The sequence below is a fragment of the Caretta caretta genome, chromosome 3, assembly GCF_965140235.1.
Source record: "Caretta caretta isolate rCarCar2 chromosome 3, rCarCar1.hap1, whole genome shotgun sequence".
Lineage (NCBI taxonomy): Eukaryota > Metazoa > Chordata > Testudines > Cheloniidae > Caretta > Caretta caretta.
Genome location: NC_134208.1, coordinates 208469248 through 208484293, shown reverse-complemented (window position 1 = coordinate 208484293; position 15046 = coordinate 208469248). Strand labels below are relative to the sequence as shown.

General features: G+C 51.8%; 1 protein-coding gene across 4 annotated transcripts in view; it reads left to right on the top strand.

The window, feature by feature from the left end:
- Nucleotides 1–15046, top strand: part of LOC125633295 (cullin-9-like) — a 64643-nt gene that overhangs the window by 5461 nt on the left and 44136 nt on the right. For 3 of the 4 annotated variants that reach the window (XM_048842391.2, XM_075127287.1, XM_075127289.1), the window contains exons 3-5: nucleotides 2997–3151; nucleotides 3764–4297; nucleotides 14166–14304. In XM_048842391.2, coding sequence (XP_048698348.2) covers nucleotides 2997–3151; nucleotides 3764–4297; nucleotides 14166–14304 — 828 coding nt within the window. Of the gene's footprint in view, nucleotides 1–1376; nucleotides 1519–2996; nucleotides 3152–3763; nucleotides 4298–14165; nucleotides 14305–15046 lie in introns of those variants that run through there. The other variant, XM_075127288.1, reaches the window with a different exon arrangement.

Here is a 15046-nt window from a genome sequence, read left to right as displayed (position 1 = left end):
AGAGACTCTGCCCCTCTCACACAGGGCTCGCGGGCGATAAGAGCCTAAGCAGCTACACTGCAGCAAAACAAGCCCCTTCTCCTAGTTCTGAGTGATCCTCCCAAGAGGGGAGGGCAGTCTGGTTCTGAGCAGGAGACCCAGGAGAGGCTGCTGCTGCGTGAGGGCTTTGAGCCGAAAGCTCTGGAATTAGACTGAGCAGGGGGAGCCTCCTAGGCTACAAGACAAGTGTTTCCTCGGAGATGCTCGGGCAGAGCTGGTTAAATGGAAATTCCACACGCAGGGCAGGAGTTTAAATAGACCAGCTCTGATGGGTTACCCAAGACAAGCTGCAGTACGTCCAGGTCCTAGAACTAGACAGTCTCTTTCCAAAGGGTCAGGGATGCAAAAGATCAGAGTCTCCAAGCAAAAATTTTGAAGCACTGACCTCATCCATACAAACCTCTCTCTCTTCAGAGCTATCACAGCCTGGTGCAGTGTCATCATGGATGAGCTGAAGTTAAATCCACTGTAAAAACTGTAAAGACAGTTTTCCTAACAGCTCACTGATGGCTGCAGTAAAATTCTCAGTGAGGTCTCTGCCTCCCAATGCTGTAGTTTGAGGCCAACTGTGGCTCTGTGAATGGGAAGGGGGCTCCTACATCAGGTCAGCTGTGACCTCTAAAATCTCAGGGCAATAAACTGTCCGAGGTCATCTTTGTGAGCTGGAGCAGACCTGCAGAGCAGGTGAAATGCCTGCTTCTAGCACCCAAGCCCCCACAAAAGAGAGAGGGCTCCTTTCCCAGAGGGAGTAATTTCTCCTGCCCTACAACTAGTAGTAGGTGTTGTAGGCCCAGGATGGGCAGGGCACCCGTTGACGTGGTATCTGGACACCAGTGCATAGGCACAGAAAAGAGGTAGGTGGCTGGCATGGTAATGTAGCGGGTATTGACAGTACTATTTCAAGGGGATGCTTCAGAACTAGCCAAGGTTTCCCACTTTTGCTTCATCCCAGTCTCCAGCTTCCAGGGGTCCCTGAAGGCAAATGAACATAGTGGGGAGCAATCTTCCACCTACTCCATCTCGGTGCCGGTCAATATATCTGTGAAACTCCATCAGAGCTGTGCCCGATGCTCTAAAGACCATGAAACAGTACGCGTTCCCTGCCCAATGAGTTTCCAGTCTGATGTGCTGACTAGATGTACAAAGACGTGGCTCTGTGCAGGGCCATGTGTGGTGCGGGTGAGAGCTGCTTGGCTGTGGCTACAAAAATATTGGTACAGATCTATGCAAATTCTGTAGAGCAGCTCTCCAGGATATGCTTGTTTACACCACCACTCCCACTAACCCTACCCTCTTGATATACAGGTCTGTGTCTCGCTTCTGTGTCTGGGAGGCAACCTTGCAGCTGCCTGGTTAGCAGCAGGGAGTGGTGGTGCTCATAGCTGGGACAGAACCGAGTGGACACAGCCTTGATGAGGTTATTCCGGGGCTTGCAACTGCATGACAGGGAACGGGCCTGGTATGGAGAGGCCAAGGGTGGTGAGTGATGGAGTTGGGGAAAAGCCACACGGGTGTCCTTCAGCTCAGTTCAGTGAGAGTTTATTAGCGTAACAAGCTCTGTCAGTGTAAGATATAGCCAGACCCCTCAGATCTAACCTGGCTCCCATTGATATCAGTGGAAACAATTGTGGCTCTTTAATTAGCCACTTTGGGGGGATTTTGCAGTGTGCTTGAATTGGGATCCCCCCTCCGTCCTGCACTATCCAAGGGCAGCGGAGACCCCAGTTGTGCAGGCAGGGAGCTATACTGGTGCTGCATCAGGCCATCTCGAATCCTGACGTCTGCCAAGATGATATCTGGATAGCTTAAACCAGTCTGACTCTTCTACCACGCCAAAGGGGCGACCCCACAAGGGGGGTCACACCTGTAATCTGCCTTTGCTGTCTTGGGTTATTAGTGAGAAAAGACAATCTTCATGTGCTGAGCCCTTCCTCACCAGCTGCAGGAAGTGCCAAGCGTGGCACGCGGCAGCTCCAAAGGAGACTGGTCAGAAAGTTACAGGCCCATCAATATAGGGTGATAAAATCCCAACCTCACCTGCAAGGCGACCTGCAAAGGGTTTTAAAAAGTGCTTGTGCCTTTTTGGTTGTGTCTCATGTCAAAAGAGAGGCTTTTTCCAAAAAGGGCTTTTTCCAAAACCAGGGGTTTCCTGTGGCTTGTTTTATTTTCTCCTTACAATGCGAGGAGTGTACATTTTGTTTTTTCCAGAGGACCTGCTGGAGGTCTGAGAGCTTGTGGAGGGTGAGCGCTCTCAATGGAGAGGCAGGGACGTTGAATCTTTAGCAGGCAGGGTTCTCCACAATGCTCCTCGTCATGCATGTGAAACTTTTCGGGGAGCTTGAATAGCAATGCTGTTTCCCTCTCTCGACCACTCCCGAGTCCCCATTTCACTCATTCTCCAGTCAGCCCCGAAGCTGACAGGGCCGGGCTCCCTCATGCCAAACCCGAGGGGGACAGGCTGTTTTGGGAGAGAGGAGCGGAAGGGTCAGGCTTCTTTCGCTGTCAGAAAGCAGCAAAATAAAAGCCCAAGTTTTTTATTTGACTTGACAAGGTCACCGGCAGGGTGGGCAGGTGCTCCTGGCTCGTGGGTGCAGTCTCGCTTTTGATGGCTTTTTGTTTCGTTGGTTGTTTCGCTTTGGCGGGTGGGGAGCAGTAAACTCCATGGCTCTCACTGACTCTTCTCCCTGGATGGGGACTTGGGAAAAGCCTGGGGTACTGCAGGCCTTGGGATCTCTACCGGGCAGTGATAGCCCCACATGTTGGTTGGTTGGTTAGTGGCCACGTAGTGGTTGGAAGGTCCGTGGAGGGTATAAGATTTGAGTCGTCCAAGGGGGATAGGTGGTCAAGGGACGTGTTGTTTAGCCTTGCGTGGATGATTCCCCTTTCTGGGGCAGAGACGCTCCTGAGGGGCAGGTGGGAGGGAAAGCATTCAGCTGGTGTGTGTGTCGCGGCTGCAGGGAGTCGGGCCTACGTTCTCCTGTCCCTGAGCCAGCAGGACGGCATTGAGCAGCACATGGACTTCGACAGTCGCTACACCCTCCTGGAGCTGTTTGCGGAGACCACGTCCTCCGAAGAGCACTGCATGTCCTTCGAGGGGATCCACCTGCCCCAGGTACCCGCAGGGCTGGCTAGCTCGGGGGGAGGGGCACAGGAGCAGGGGGCTTCACTGGGTGGAGGCTTGGAGCCTGTCTGGTATGGAGATGGACGGTGTGGTGACAGGATAGAGCTCAGAGGCCTATTGGGGATGGGAGGGATGGCTCAGCGTGGGCAGGATGAGGGGAGGTTGTGGGGAGGGTTGGCTCAGAGGCCTGTTAGGGATGGGGGAGGGGAGGGTTGGCTCAGGATGGACAGAATGTGGGGAGGGTTGGCTCAGGGTGGATGGGCAGGCTGGTGGAGGCCTGTTGGGGGTGGGTGGCGATGCCCCAGGACGGCCAGGCGGCCTATCCAGGACAGGGGGGCAAGTGGGGGTGGCTCAGGGTGGGCAGGACGGGGGAGAGGGTTGGTAGAATGCCAGGGGGTAGGTGGCGATGCCCCAGGATGGGTGGGCAGGCAGGGGTGGGGGTGGCTCGGGGTGGGCAGGCTGGTGGAAGCCTGTTAGGAGCGGGTAGCGATGCCCCAGGATGGCCAGGTGGCCTATCCAGGGTGGGTGTGGGTGGCTCAGGGCAGGCCGGGGGTCTGGCTGGGGAGCTCTCATACCGTGGCTCTGACGCCGTGTCTGTTGCAGATCCCCGGGAAGCTGCTGTTCTCGCTGGTGAAGCGGTATCTGTGCGTCACCTCTCTCGTGGACAAGCTCAACAGCAGCACGGAGCTGGGCGGGGAGCGGCAGGACTACGCCGTGCCCTGCGCCCACGTCGGGGAGAGGAGCCGCATGCAGCGGGAGTTCGAGTTCAGCATGGCCATGGCCAATCTCATCTCCGAGCTGGTGCGGGTGATGGGCTGGGACCGCAGCCAGAGGATGGAGCTGCTGTCCCTGCAGGAGTGGCAGCCGCGGGTCGTCCGCTCCATCTTCCAGCCCAAGGCTCCCGCCTGCGCCACTGTCCAGGTCCCTCTGGTCACGCCAAAGCCCTCGCCGCGCAAAAAGCAGGGCCCCGGGTTCTTGACTTTGTCCGACTTCTCCAGGCGCAGCAGCTACGTGGAGTATGTTCAGGAGAGCCTCAAGCCGGGGATGATGGTGCGGATGATGGAAGACTACGAGGAGATCAGCGCTGGGGATGAGGGCGAGTTCCGCCAGAGCAATAACGGGATGCCCCCCGTGCAGGTGAGTGCCTGAGGAACGGAGGAGAGTGGGACTGGCAGAGAGGAAGGGAGGAGGGTGAAACACTGCGAGTGGCGTTGGTTCCCATTCTTCCTGGTAAAATGTCCCTGCCCCTGAGAGCTCCGGTCCCAGGTGTGTTTGGCTTGGACTCTCTGTAGCTGGCTTCCTTTGATCCACAACAGGCTGTGCTCCTCTGGCCAGGGGTGAACAGGTTCTTCATCCACACTCTTCCCCTTTAGGAGAGCTGGCTGCAAGTGAGAGTCCGGTCTGAGGGGCTCCCTTCGCACTATGCGTGTGCGGAGCAGCATGGGCTTGGTGCAAGGTCAGAGCTGCAGACAGCCCACCTGGAAGAAGGGCCCATGGCCTGGTTTACCTTCTGCACCACCAGAGTTGCTTGCTAAATTCCCTCACTGTAACGTACCCTCAGTGCCTTCAGCTCCTGCCCTGACACCTGTGCCCGTTCAGCACAGGCTAATCGTGTTGCACAGGAGTCCTTACGGAGGGCGTTGTTTGAAGACAATGGTTGGGTCCCCTGGTTACAGGTCCACCCAGGGGACCTATGACCACAAAGGCCTGTTCCCTTGAGCGGTCGGCTGGGCTGGGCTGGGCCCACCACCTCTCCTCTTTGGGTGGGCTCAGCCCCCCAGCTCCTTGTCTTCAGCCAGGTCTAAAGGGAGCACTTGGTTCTTCTCTGCTCGCTGCTGAATCTTTGTTTTGAGGGACCTGCTGTTGATACTGCCCCAGCAGAGCGTGGATGGTGGGACAGCAGCAAGGGCCCTCCGGAGTCCCTGTGGGGATGCAGTTGGCAGAGAGACCCCAGAGCGGTGGGTTTTAGAGAACAGCCTATTAGGATGAATGAAAGGACTCTCACCTCTAGAGCCAGTACTGGATTGAGGCATTCCATGGCCATATGCGTATCACGATGTGAGGGGGGAGCAGGGGCAGGCACGGCTCCTCCCCTGCACTGTGGCCCTGTCCTCCAAGTTGAGTAACAAGGAACCCCTTCGTCCCCCTGAAGAGGCAGGGGCAGCAGCACAGGGTCCCTTCCCTCCCTGCCCGCCGGACTGGCAGGGGTGGCAGCTAGGGTGTGTCTGCAGGAGTGGGTGAACTGGGTTCATTGCACTCTTCTTCCCCCTTTGCTTGGAGCTTGCTGCTGGGGTGGTGTTGGGGGCAGGGGGAGAGCAGTGGGTCTGGCGTTTTCCCCCCTTAGGATGTGTGGAGCAAGCTCTCTGCAGATGCAGGCAGGTGTTGCTGCATCAGTCCCATTCAGGTCACGTTTTTAAACTTTGCCTCACATCCATGAAGGCTGGAAAGATTTTAAAAGGAGAGCTGAGGATTGTGCTTTAATCACATCACTCCTGGATCTGGTACCCTCGGCACGAGCTTACAGTGCCTCTGCCTTATTCTGTCCCTGCTTGGAGCTTTTGTTTCAGGCTGTCCCTGCACTGATTACTCAAGCCATGTCTTTGAGCTTTTCTTCCCAACGCCAAGGGCTAGTGCTAACTTTTTTCCAGATCAGGGTTTGACTGTGCTGTCGTTGTGTGGTCCATGAGCCAGGGATCTAGGCACTTGCTTGTTGTGTTTCTGCCTTAATGGAGTCCAGGATTGCACAGCTTATACCTAAGGGCGTAACGGTGGTGATGCATAAATTAGAAATTCTATCTTGGCTGTTGGATGCCCAAGGGAAGAGTGTGGAACTGTCCTTTAGAAAAATAACATATGAACAAACTGAGCACAGTTGACCTGAAATCAGATGCAAATATGAAGTCTTGGGGCCAGTTTAGTCACTTCAGGTTTGAATGGTCTCTTTGGTCTGGGCTGGACGCATGGGGGCCTTGCCCACGTGAGGCTCCCTTCTGTAACTGTATAGGCCTCTGGCTGTCTCTGGTCACACAGTCTACAGCCTTTAGGAAATGCCCTTTGTCTGTTACTGTGCCATGGCGTGTTTTAGTGGCTCACGTTACTGAGCTGTCTCCTGAAGCATCCCCATTTACCTCTTCCTATCGTTACAGTTCCCCTGGCCTCCTGGGATCTGACTTACATTTTCTGTAAGTCTTGTCTTGCAGCTTTATGAATGATTTCCTTTTCTGTCAGTAATGATGGTTCCCTCTTTTGTGATGCCCTGAGCTGGATGAGTGAGTTCCAGGTGCTGATGGCTAATCCATCACTTCCTGGATAAAATGGCACCTCATCTGCCCTTGCAGATTCACCCCAAAACTGTCAGTGGCACGGTCATCGGTTTCCCTTCCATGTGCTTTCCGCTATGGCAACTTACGCCAGTTAAGGACAAAACCTTCCCGGTTGCTGTCTTGCCTCTTGTCGCCCAAGGGACTCTGTTGTTGTGCACAGGTGGCTGAAGTGTTTAGTGCTTTGAAGCCTGCTGCAAGGAGGGTCAGTTTGGGGCCTATTCCACAACTTCGTTGTCGCTGTGTAAAGGCCTGATCTGTGCCCTTAAGGGAGCTTGCAGTCTGACTTGGACACCTGGGGTCCTTAGTGGATTCCACACCTAGCGTTGGTGGGAGGCTTTGAAAAAGGGTGTTTTGGAAGAGTGTCCAATTCTGAAACCTGCCGTGCGGTTTCTGGTGCTCCTTGTGTCCCTTATAAGCAAGGCTCTGTGCACTCTGGTGTGAGCTGGACACAATCTGTAGTCAGACCTCCGCGCTGTGTGATGCATCTGTGCAGCACGTTGGATGTTCTGTGGCAGCCTCAGAGAAATTCCATCATGAACGGTTTCACTGAATGGAAGATTCACAGATTCAGAGTATCTGCCTTACTTAATTTCCTCTTTGGGGACTGTCGCCTTGTTGTGTTGAAGGGGCTTGCATGTTCCAGTGATCCTCAGAGCTAAGTTGTCGGGAGCTTCATGTTCCTGGTAGAGTCTCTCAAGACGAACAGGTCTGAGGGGAGGTCCCAGACAAAGCACAGTCCAATTCCCTAAGTCCTCAATGGTGGATCAGGCGTAAGAGGGTCCTCGGATCTCAACAGGTGTGAAAGCAGATAAAGGCTGCAACAAGTTGGAGATCTCCAATCATCTCGGACTTTCCCTGCCACTGAGCCCTAGACCTCCAGCTTGTCATGATCGTGAGGTTGCTGTAGGCCCACCAGCCTCCCCATGTTAAAAGAAATCACATGCAGGCTTCTATCACGGGAAATAACATCTTTCCAACTTTCCAAGCCCTGCGGTGACGGACTAGTGGTGATGGAGACAGTATTAGTGAATCTGGCAGTCCCTAGCCATGAATCTGCACATAGGCAGTGGTAGTTAAATGGTCGTCTGGCACCTGGACTGAGACGGGTGCAATTGAGCAGCTACTATCGCGACTGAGCAGTCCTCTTTAGGATCCTCTCTGCTCACTCCGCATGGTTAGAAAAGGTGCCCTAAACTTAGACTGTCTCATACGCTCCTGGCTGGATTACTGCAGCAGGTGGGATCACTCTGCCTGTGTTCGAAGCTATAAAAAGACAGTGACTTTTTCAACATGGAATGTTCACACCTTGATGGATAACAAAGATAATGTGTGGCCGGAAGAAGAACTGCTATCGTCACCATGGAACTTGCCAGATATACCATCGACGTCACGGCCCTGAGTGAGACAAGGTGCCCAGGTGAAGGTCAACTGAGAGAAGGTGAAGGCTACACCTTTTCTGGAAAGGGAAATCTGCAGAGGTCAGGTGCATTCATGGTGTCGATTTTGCAGGTAGGAATAAATGTGTCAGTCAGCTTACAGAGTTTCCTGTAGGAATCAATAAATGTCTTGTGACTCTTCGTCTTGAGCTCAGCAACAACCAGTCTGCTGCTGTCATCAGTGCATATGCCCCAACACTTGATTCTATGGAGGATATCAAGGAACAATTCTATACAGATCTTAACAGAGTCTTGACCAGCATTCCCAAGGAGGACAAGATCATTCTCCTCAAAGATTTTAACGCTCGAGTCGGGCGGGGGTCAGATCTTTGGAATGGCACTATCGGAAAAGGAGTAGGAAAGGCTATCTCCACGGCATCTCTTCCTGAGCAAATGCATAGAACATGGCCTGATCATCACAGACACCCTCTTTAGACAAAGTGAGAAATATAAGACCATCTGAAGACACTCGCGCTCCAGTCAGTGGCACCTTCTTGACTATGTTATTGTTACAGCTTGAGATCGGAAGGATGTCCGCATCACAAGTGAAGATATAGTGACTCAGAAGAAACTTAAGCAGTGTCTCCAAGAGAAGTTTGCCACTATGCCTACAGCTGCTGCTGATGATGAAAATTTCTGGGGTTCAAGACTGCCATTCTCTCAGCATGTGCTGAGTCCACTGGCTATGTCACCCACCATCACCAAGATTGGTTTGATGAGAGCTAGGCTGAGATTCAGGGCCTGCTTGACGAGAAGAGAAAAGCTCATTGCATGTGGCAAAACGACATATCACACCAGCAGAAGAAATTCATACAAGCAACTCAAGGCTGAAGCTCTAGGAAAATCCATGTCATCAGAAATACATGGTTGTGAGAAAAGGCCAAGGAGATTGAGCTTTACACTGATAAACATGACATGAGGAGTTTTTTCAGGCAGTAAGGGCCATTTATGGTCCATGCTCCCATGGACCCACACCACTCGGAGCCCAAGACGGGTCAACATATTTTAAGGAGAGCAAAGCCATCAAAGCCAAATGGAAGGAGCATTTTGAGTTACTCCTGAACCATGAGTCAACTGTCTCTGATGCCACTATCGAATCTATACCTCAAAGACATGAAAGAGACTCTCTTGCTGATCCTCCCTCTCCCCCCGAAGAAGTAATATGAGCCATTATGCAAACTAAGAACAACAAGGCAGCAGGGCCTGAAGTCTACAAGTTTGGAGGTGAAGAACTGGTAGGAAAGCTCCACGAACTTTTTCTTCTTAAGTGGTATAATGAAAAGAAGACTTGAGAAACGCTAACATTGTTACAATCTTTAAGAAAGGAGATAAGTTGGAGTGTGAAAACTATCGAGGCATTGCCTTGCTATCTACAGCAGGGAAAATTCTTGCCTGTATCTTCTTAAACCCATTACTTTCCCTTGCTGAGGAAATATTGCCAGAATCTCAGTGTGGTTTTAGACCATCCTGCGGGACAACCGACATGATCTTTGTTGCCTGCCAAATCCAGGAAAAGTCTCAAGAGCAAAATCAGAACTTGTACATGGCTTTCATCAATTTGACAAAGGCCTCTGACTCTGTCAATCGCGAAGCCCTGTGAAAGGTGCTGGCCAGATTTCGCTGCCCTCCAAAATTTATTAAGGTTGTAAGGCTTCTCCGTGATCAAACGACTGCCACAGTTCTCTGTTATGGCCTTGAGATGGAACCTTTTGTCATCAAAACTGGGTTAAGCAAGGTTGCATTATTGCCCCAACCCTGTTCTCCATCTATTTAGCAGTCATTTTGGTTAAAGATCACCTCCCCAATGGAGTTCACATTCAATACAGAATGGACGGGCGGCTCTTTAATCTTCAAGTCTCTGCTCGAAGTCAAAAGTCTTCAGGGCATCCATTACTGATCTTGAGCATGCTGATGACTGTGTCATCCTCACACACACTGAGAATGACCTTCAGTCCATACTGGATTTTCTTGCACAAGCTTACCGAAGCCTAGGACTCTCTCTCACTATCTCACTCAGCCTGCCTCAGGCCTTGCACGTATCCCACCACAAATCACCATCGAGGGACAGACTTTGAAGACAGCTGAGCACTTTTGCTACCTTGGTAGCCCACTTTCTCAAAACTCAAAAATCGACAGTGAGATCCAGCACAGGATCTAGTGTGCAAGTGCTTCCTTTGGGAAATTGCTCCATTGTGTTTTCATGGACCGTGACCTACGTCAGGACACCAAGATCCAGGTCTAGAAGACAATTGTTGTTCCTACACTCCTCTATGGATACAAAACCTGGATGACCTATCGACAGCACCTCAAGAGCTTGGAGAGGTACCACCAGCAATGCCTCCGGAAGATCCTTCGCATCAAATGGCGAGATCGCTGTACTAACGCCAGCATCCCCACTGAAGCCAATGTCTCCAGCATTGAAGCAATGATCCTCATGTACCAGCTTTCCTGAGCTAGACGTTGTGTGTGGATGCCAGACTCTCGCCTTCCAAAACAAGCCCTCTACTCTCAGCTCGCCCATGATCAGAGATCCCGTGGTGGTCAGAGGAAACGCTACAAAGACACTCTGAAAGCATGTCTTAAGAAAACTGATGTGGATGTCACAAGCTGGGAGGAGCAAGCCACTAACCGATCCCAATGGTGCCATTTCCTCCATCAGGCAGTGGCCCGCTTCGAGGACAAGCGCCTTTCCCTCAAAGCTGAAAAGAGAGAGAAGGAAGGAAAAAGAAATAACTTTCTCCCAGCAGGCAACTGGCCTGCCACGAAATGTCTGTACCTACTGTGGGCGGATTTGCAGGTCCAGGATCAGACTCTCGAGTCATCTCAGGACCCATATGTAATTTCGTGATAGAGATCATCCTTGAATCAAGGGATCACTTACTTAGTTTGTTAGTAAATTCAGTTTATGTGCTGATGCCCTGAAGGAGATAGTGGTTGAGGCAAAGGGGGGGTCAAGGGCAGGGAGTTTAAGGTGGGAGAGACTAAAGCATGCTGGTCCTGGGAGGGGAATGAGCCGGAGGTGAGGGGGATCAGGGTGGGATAGGGTCACGGGGGCTGGGTAGAGGGGCTGTAGGAAGAGAGAAGATGAGCTCTTGGGTTCAGTGTTTGGGGCCATGAGAGGGGGTGGTGGTGAGAGGCAGAGGGGGAAGGGAAGTGGGGATTGGGGGGCAGAGGGATGGAGTTCCACTTAGATCTTGTGAGTTTACTTCCCGCAGAAGTTAGGTGACTCCCGGGAGGAGGGGGACGTGAGGGAGGGATTAAGGAGGGAGTTGAAGGTGGCCGGGCGGCACAGTGCTGCTGGCTAGGGGCAGAGCCATAGAAGGAGAGGGGATTTGCAGTGGAGCAAGTCCTCCTGGGGCTGGGACATGTGCTAGAGGCCTTCCACTGTGCAGCAGCAGGAGTTGAGGAAGTGGATGGTGGGGCTTGGGTGGAGTGGGGACCTTTCAGCTGGGTGAGTGTGGAGAGTTAGTGACTGTCACCGGAGAGCAGAGAAGTCCTGGCAGTGCTGGGGGAAGTCACAGACCGCTGGCAAGGAGAGGGTGCAGCAGGCTGTGTTGGAGCTGAGACACTGGCCAGGCGCAGGGGTCTCAGTGAGGGAAGGACCCGAGGGGAGCAGATCAGGGGGTGGGAGAGCTGATCCTCGGCTGTGGTCAGAGGAGTGGGATTGTGGCACGCAAAGAGGAGGCGCTAGGAGTCCAAGCCAGAAAGGAAGGTGGCTGAAATGTTCCCGTGGGCAGTCCATGCCAGCGCCATGGAGGGAGAGGAGAACAAAGTCAGATGCAGTGTTGGTCTCATTCATTCTCTGTGTTTGAAGAGGGGTGGGGGGTGTTGGGAGAGGAAGGCTGGCGCTCTCGCTGTGCTCCTTAGCGGGGAAGCCGGGCTCTGGGAGTGGGGAAGGAAGGAGTGACTGCAGTGTTGCGGGAAGTGCAGGTTTCAGTGAGAGCTGGGAGTTGCAGGGAGACAGGGTCCTGAATGGCTGTGATCTGTCTGGAGATTGACCAGACCGTACCCCTGTTAAATAGGGTACAGAATAGCCGGCACCGTATGCTTTTCCCTTCAGACTGCAGGGGCTGGGGGTGAAGAGGATTTTCACCTGGGCCAGTGGGTGTTGGGAAACTTTGAGCCCTGACCACACCCACTTCCGTTCCATGGTTCTCCATGGATTTCCTTGCCATGCTCCCTACTAGACTCTCCCTTTTCCCTGCCATAGATCGGTCAGCTCTCTCCGCCCTGTGCAATGACTGCCCCGTGGGTTATGTGTTTATTCAGGATGTTCATTGCTCTGCTTGGCATCTGGGGTTTGTTTGAACATTTCATGTGTCTGTCTTGTGCTGTAGCATTGCACGCTCACCTGTCTGCTGGGCAGACCATATTCCCTCACACCCAGTATTGCGTTTACAGCCTAGCCCTCCCTGTCCCAGACTGCACTTGTAATCAATATTCTGTGACCACTCTTCACGCTCCCTTTTCCCATTCAGTTCCGCAGCGGTTTCCCTCTCTGAGGCCACGTCCTCGCTTGGCCTTGGACCATATTTAGGAATAGTGTTTGGATGTGGTTCCAGTTAGCAAGAGTTCACTTGATTTGCCCAGCCCTGTTCCGGTGTTCTGGCTTAGGTCCCAGAGTAGACTAGAATTTGTTGCAAAGCATGGTGTGTCTGCAGCCAAACAGGGTTAGACAGAAGTGCTCAAATGTGCTTTCCACTGTGTTTAGGAACCAAAAGCCATGGTGTCATGCTGTCTGGAGTAGATCACGAGTGAGAATAGCAGCCACAGGGCACAAACCCCAAACTGGTTATGAGTTGTGTAATTGGATTTCACCATCCAAGTAACAAGTGTAAACTTCGCAGGTACTGTAATAACCTTACCATGGGGCATTCCAGTCTATCTCGTTACCCAGGCAAGCTTGCCTCTGTGATAGTTACTGGAGGACAGGGCGGCTCTAGTGATCTGGGAGTTCTCCCTCTGCTTTCAGCTAGTTCCTTTCACAGCTGATCGTGAAAATCTTCACTTGTGGGGCCCAGGCCTGTGCTTTGTCAGATGTTGTTTGTGAAGCAGGTTTTTCCGCTCAAGTCTTTAAGAAGTTCCTAGGCTCTGACTCATCCTGCCTTTGTTATCTTTCTTCAGAAGGGTTTTAAGAAGTCTGCAGCCTAGGAGGTCTGATAATATGAGTGTGCCGAAGGCCCTGTACTTTCAGAGCTGTGCTCAGACTTGTGGACGCGATGCCAGCTTTGTCAAAGCACGATCCTGTGCTTGAAAACTTGGCCGGTACCGATCTCTGTTGAGGGCTAAGGCCTTCTCTTGGCTTGAAAGACTCTGCTACGATGGCAGGTTTCAGAGTAACAGCCGTGTTAGTCTGTATTCGCAAAAAGAACAGGAGGACTTGTGGCACCTTCGAGACTAACCCATTTATTTGAGCCTGAGCTTTCGTGGGCTACAGCCCACTGCGTCGGATGCATGCGATGGGACAAGCTGGAGAGCGCCTGCAGAGCATGTACAGCAGAAAATGTCCCTAGCTGTGCACTTAGCATTAGGCGTGCGCGTGCTCTCTCTCTCACACAGACACACACACACTCATCTAGTAGACGAGCAGCTTTTAACTTCTATAAGCTGAGGCTGTTTCTACACTGCAGCTGAGAGCATGCTTCCTGGCACTGCTAGACACATGCACGGCCCCTGCTCTAGCTAGCACTAAAAATAGCAAGGTTGCATGGGCAGTGGCTTAGGCTAGGGGGCCGCGATTGTGCCCAGGAGGCTGGGTGGCTTTGCACTCAGCAGCTAAGCTGAGTTGCTGCCCCGCTCTCCCTGGCAATGTTGCTGTTCGTGGTGTCCCGGCTCGAGCAGAGCTGGTGTGAGTCTGTCGACCTGTGCTGGGAAGCTCATTCCCAGCTGCAGCGTGGACATACCCTGAATAACTCAAGAGCAAGGAGTTTCTAAGCAGCACAAGCAAAGCTGGTAGAACTTATGTAAGTAGTCCCTGATGCTGTTTTTAAAAAAGAACTTAGGAAACAGATGCAAAAGAACTTGTTAATGCAGTATTAAGTTTGCCCGTTTAAAATCAGGAAACGCAAAGGTTCCAGTATCAATATTGACTAAGCCACATTGGGTGTCCTGGATACCACGGAATGGGCCCTCGTTTATACAGCTTAGTGGGTGAGATGGGTGGTGGGCATATTCCCTTCTCTATTTATAGAACGTGGGCACTGGGGAAGTGGCAGGTCAGATCACACAGGTCTGTTTCCCCCACAGGTTTTGTGGCAATCTACAGGCCGAACTTACTGGGTGCACTGGCACATGGTGGAGATTATTGGTGCTGGAGAGCAGCCTGAAGAAGAAGCTGCCCAGGAAAAGGTATCCAGTCTGACCGAGAACTTGAAACTAACCACAGGTGAGGTTATGTGCACTGTATGTACATGTGCATTCTCTGCCTATTGCTCCCATGCGCTTTGGGGCTGGTCACGTTTCCTTTCCAGTGTGGAGTGATTTAAATTTCTTCTAGGGATTTTCCTAAAGAGAAAATTCATTCTGCGTGTTCTGTATGAGGGGTGACAACTTGTCAGTCAGTGATATGACTTAGAGCTGCATGGGACACATGTTCAAATAACAATAGGTGTAAAATGTCATTTAATACATTGATGTTACTCCAGAATATGCACATAAACTCTAGTTAGAATTAAACTGAACTAGCTGCTACAACCAGCATGTTATGATATTTTGGCACTTGCTGAAAATGAAACCACCTGAAATTTGGTCCATATAAAATCAAGAGGAATGAATAAAACAACGTAGGTTCATACGTTGTAAAAGCACCGATGTGCTTTTTTTGGAGTTTGATAGGCTAAGGTTTTAAAAGCTGTTTAGTAATTTTGGGTGTCTGCATTTCTGGGGGTTCATCTTGAAACACCTTTAAAGGTCTGGTTTTGCAAGCCAGGGCACTCATCAATTTCTGAAAATTACATCCCTTTAAGGTGTCTTAAGTTGAACACCCCAAAATCGAGGCACCTAAAATTGAGTCACTTTTGAAAATCTTTTTCATAGTTCATCTAGTCTGACCTCCTGCGTAACACAGGACCGAGAATTGCCCCAGTAATTCCTGCATCACACCCAACAACTCATTGAACTAAGATGTA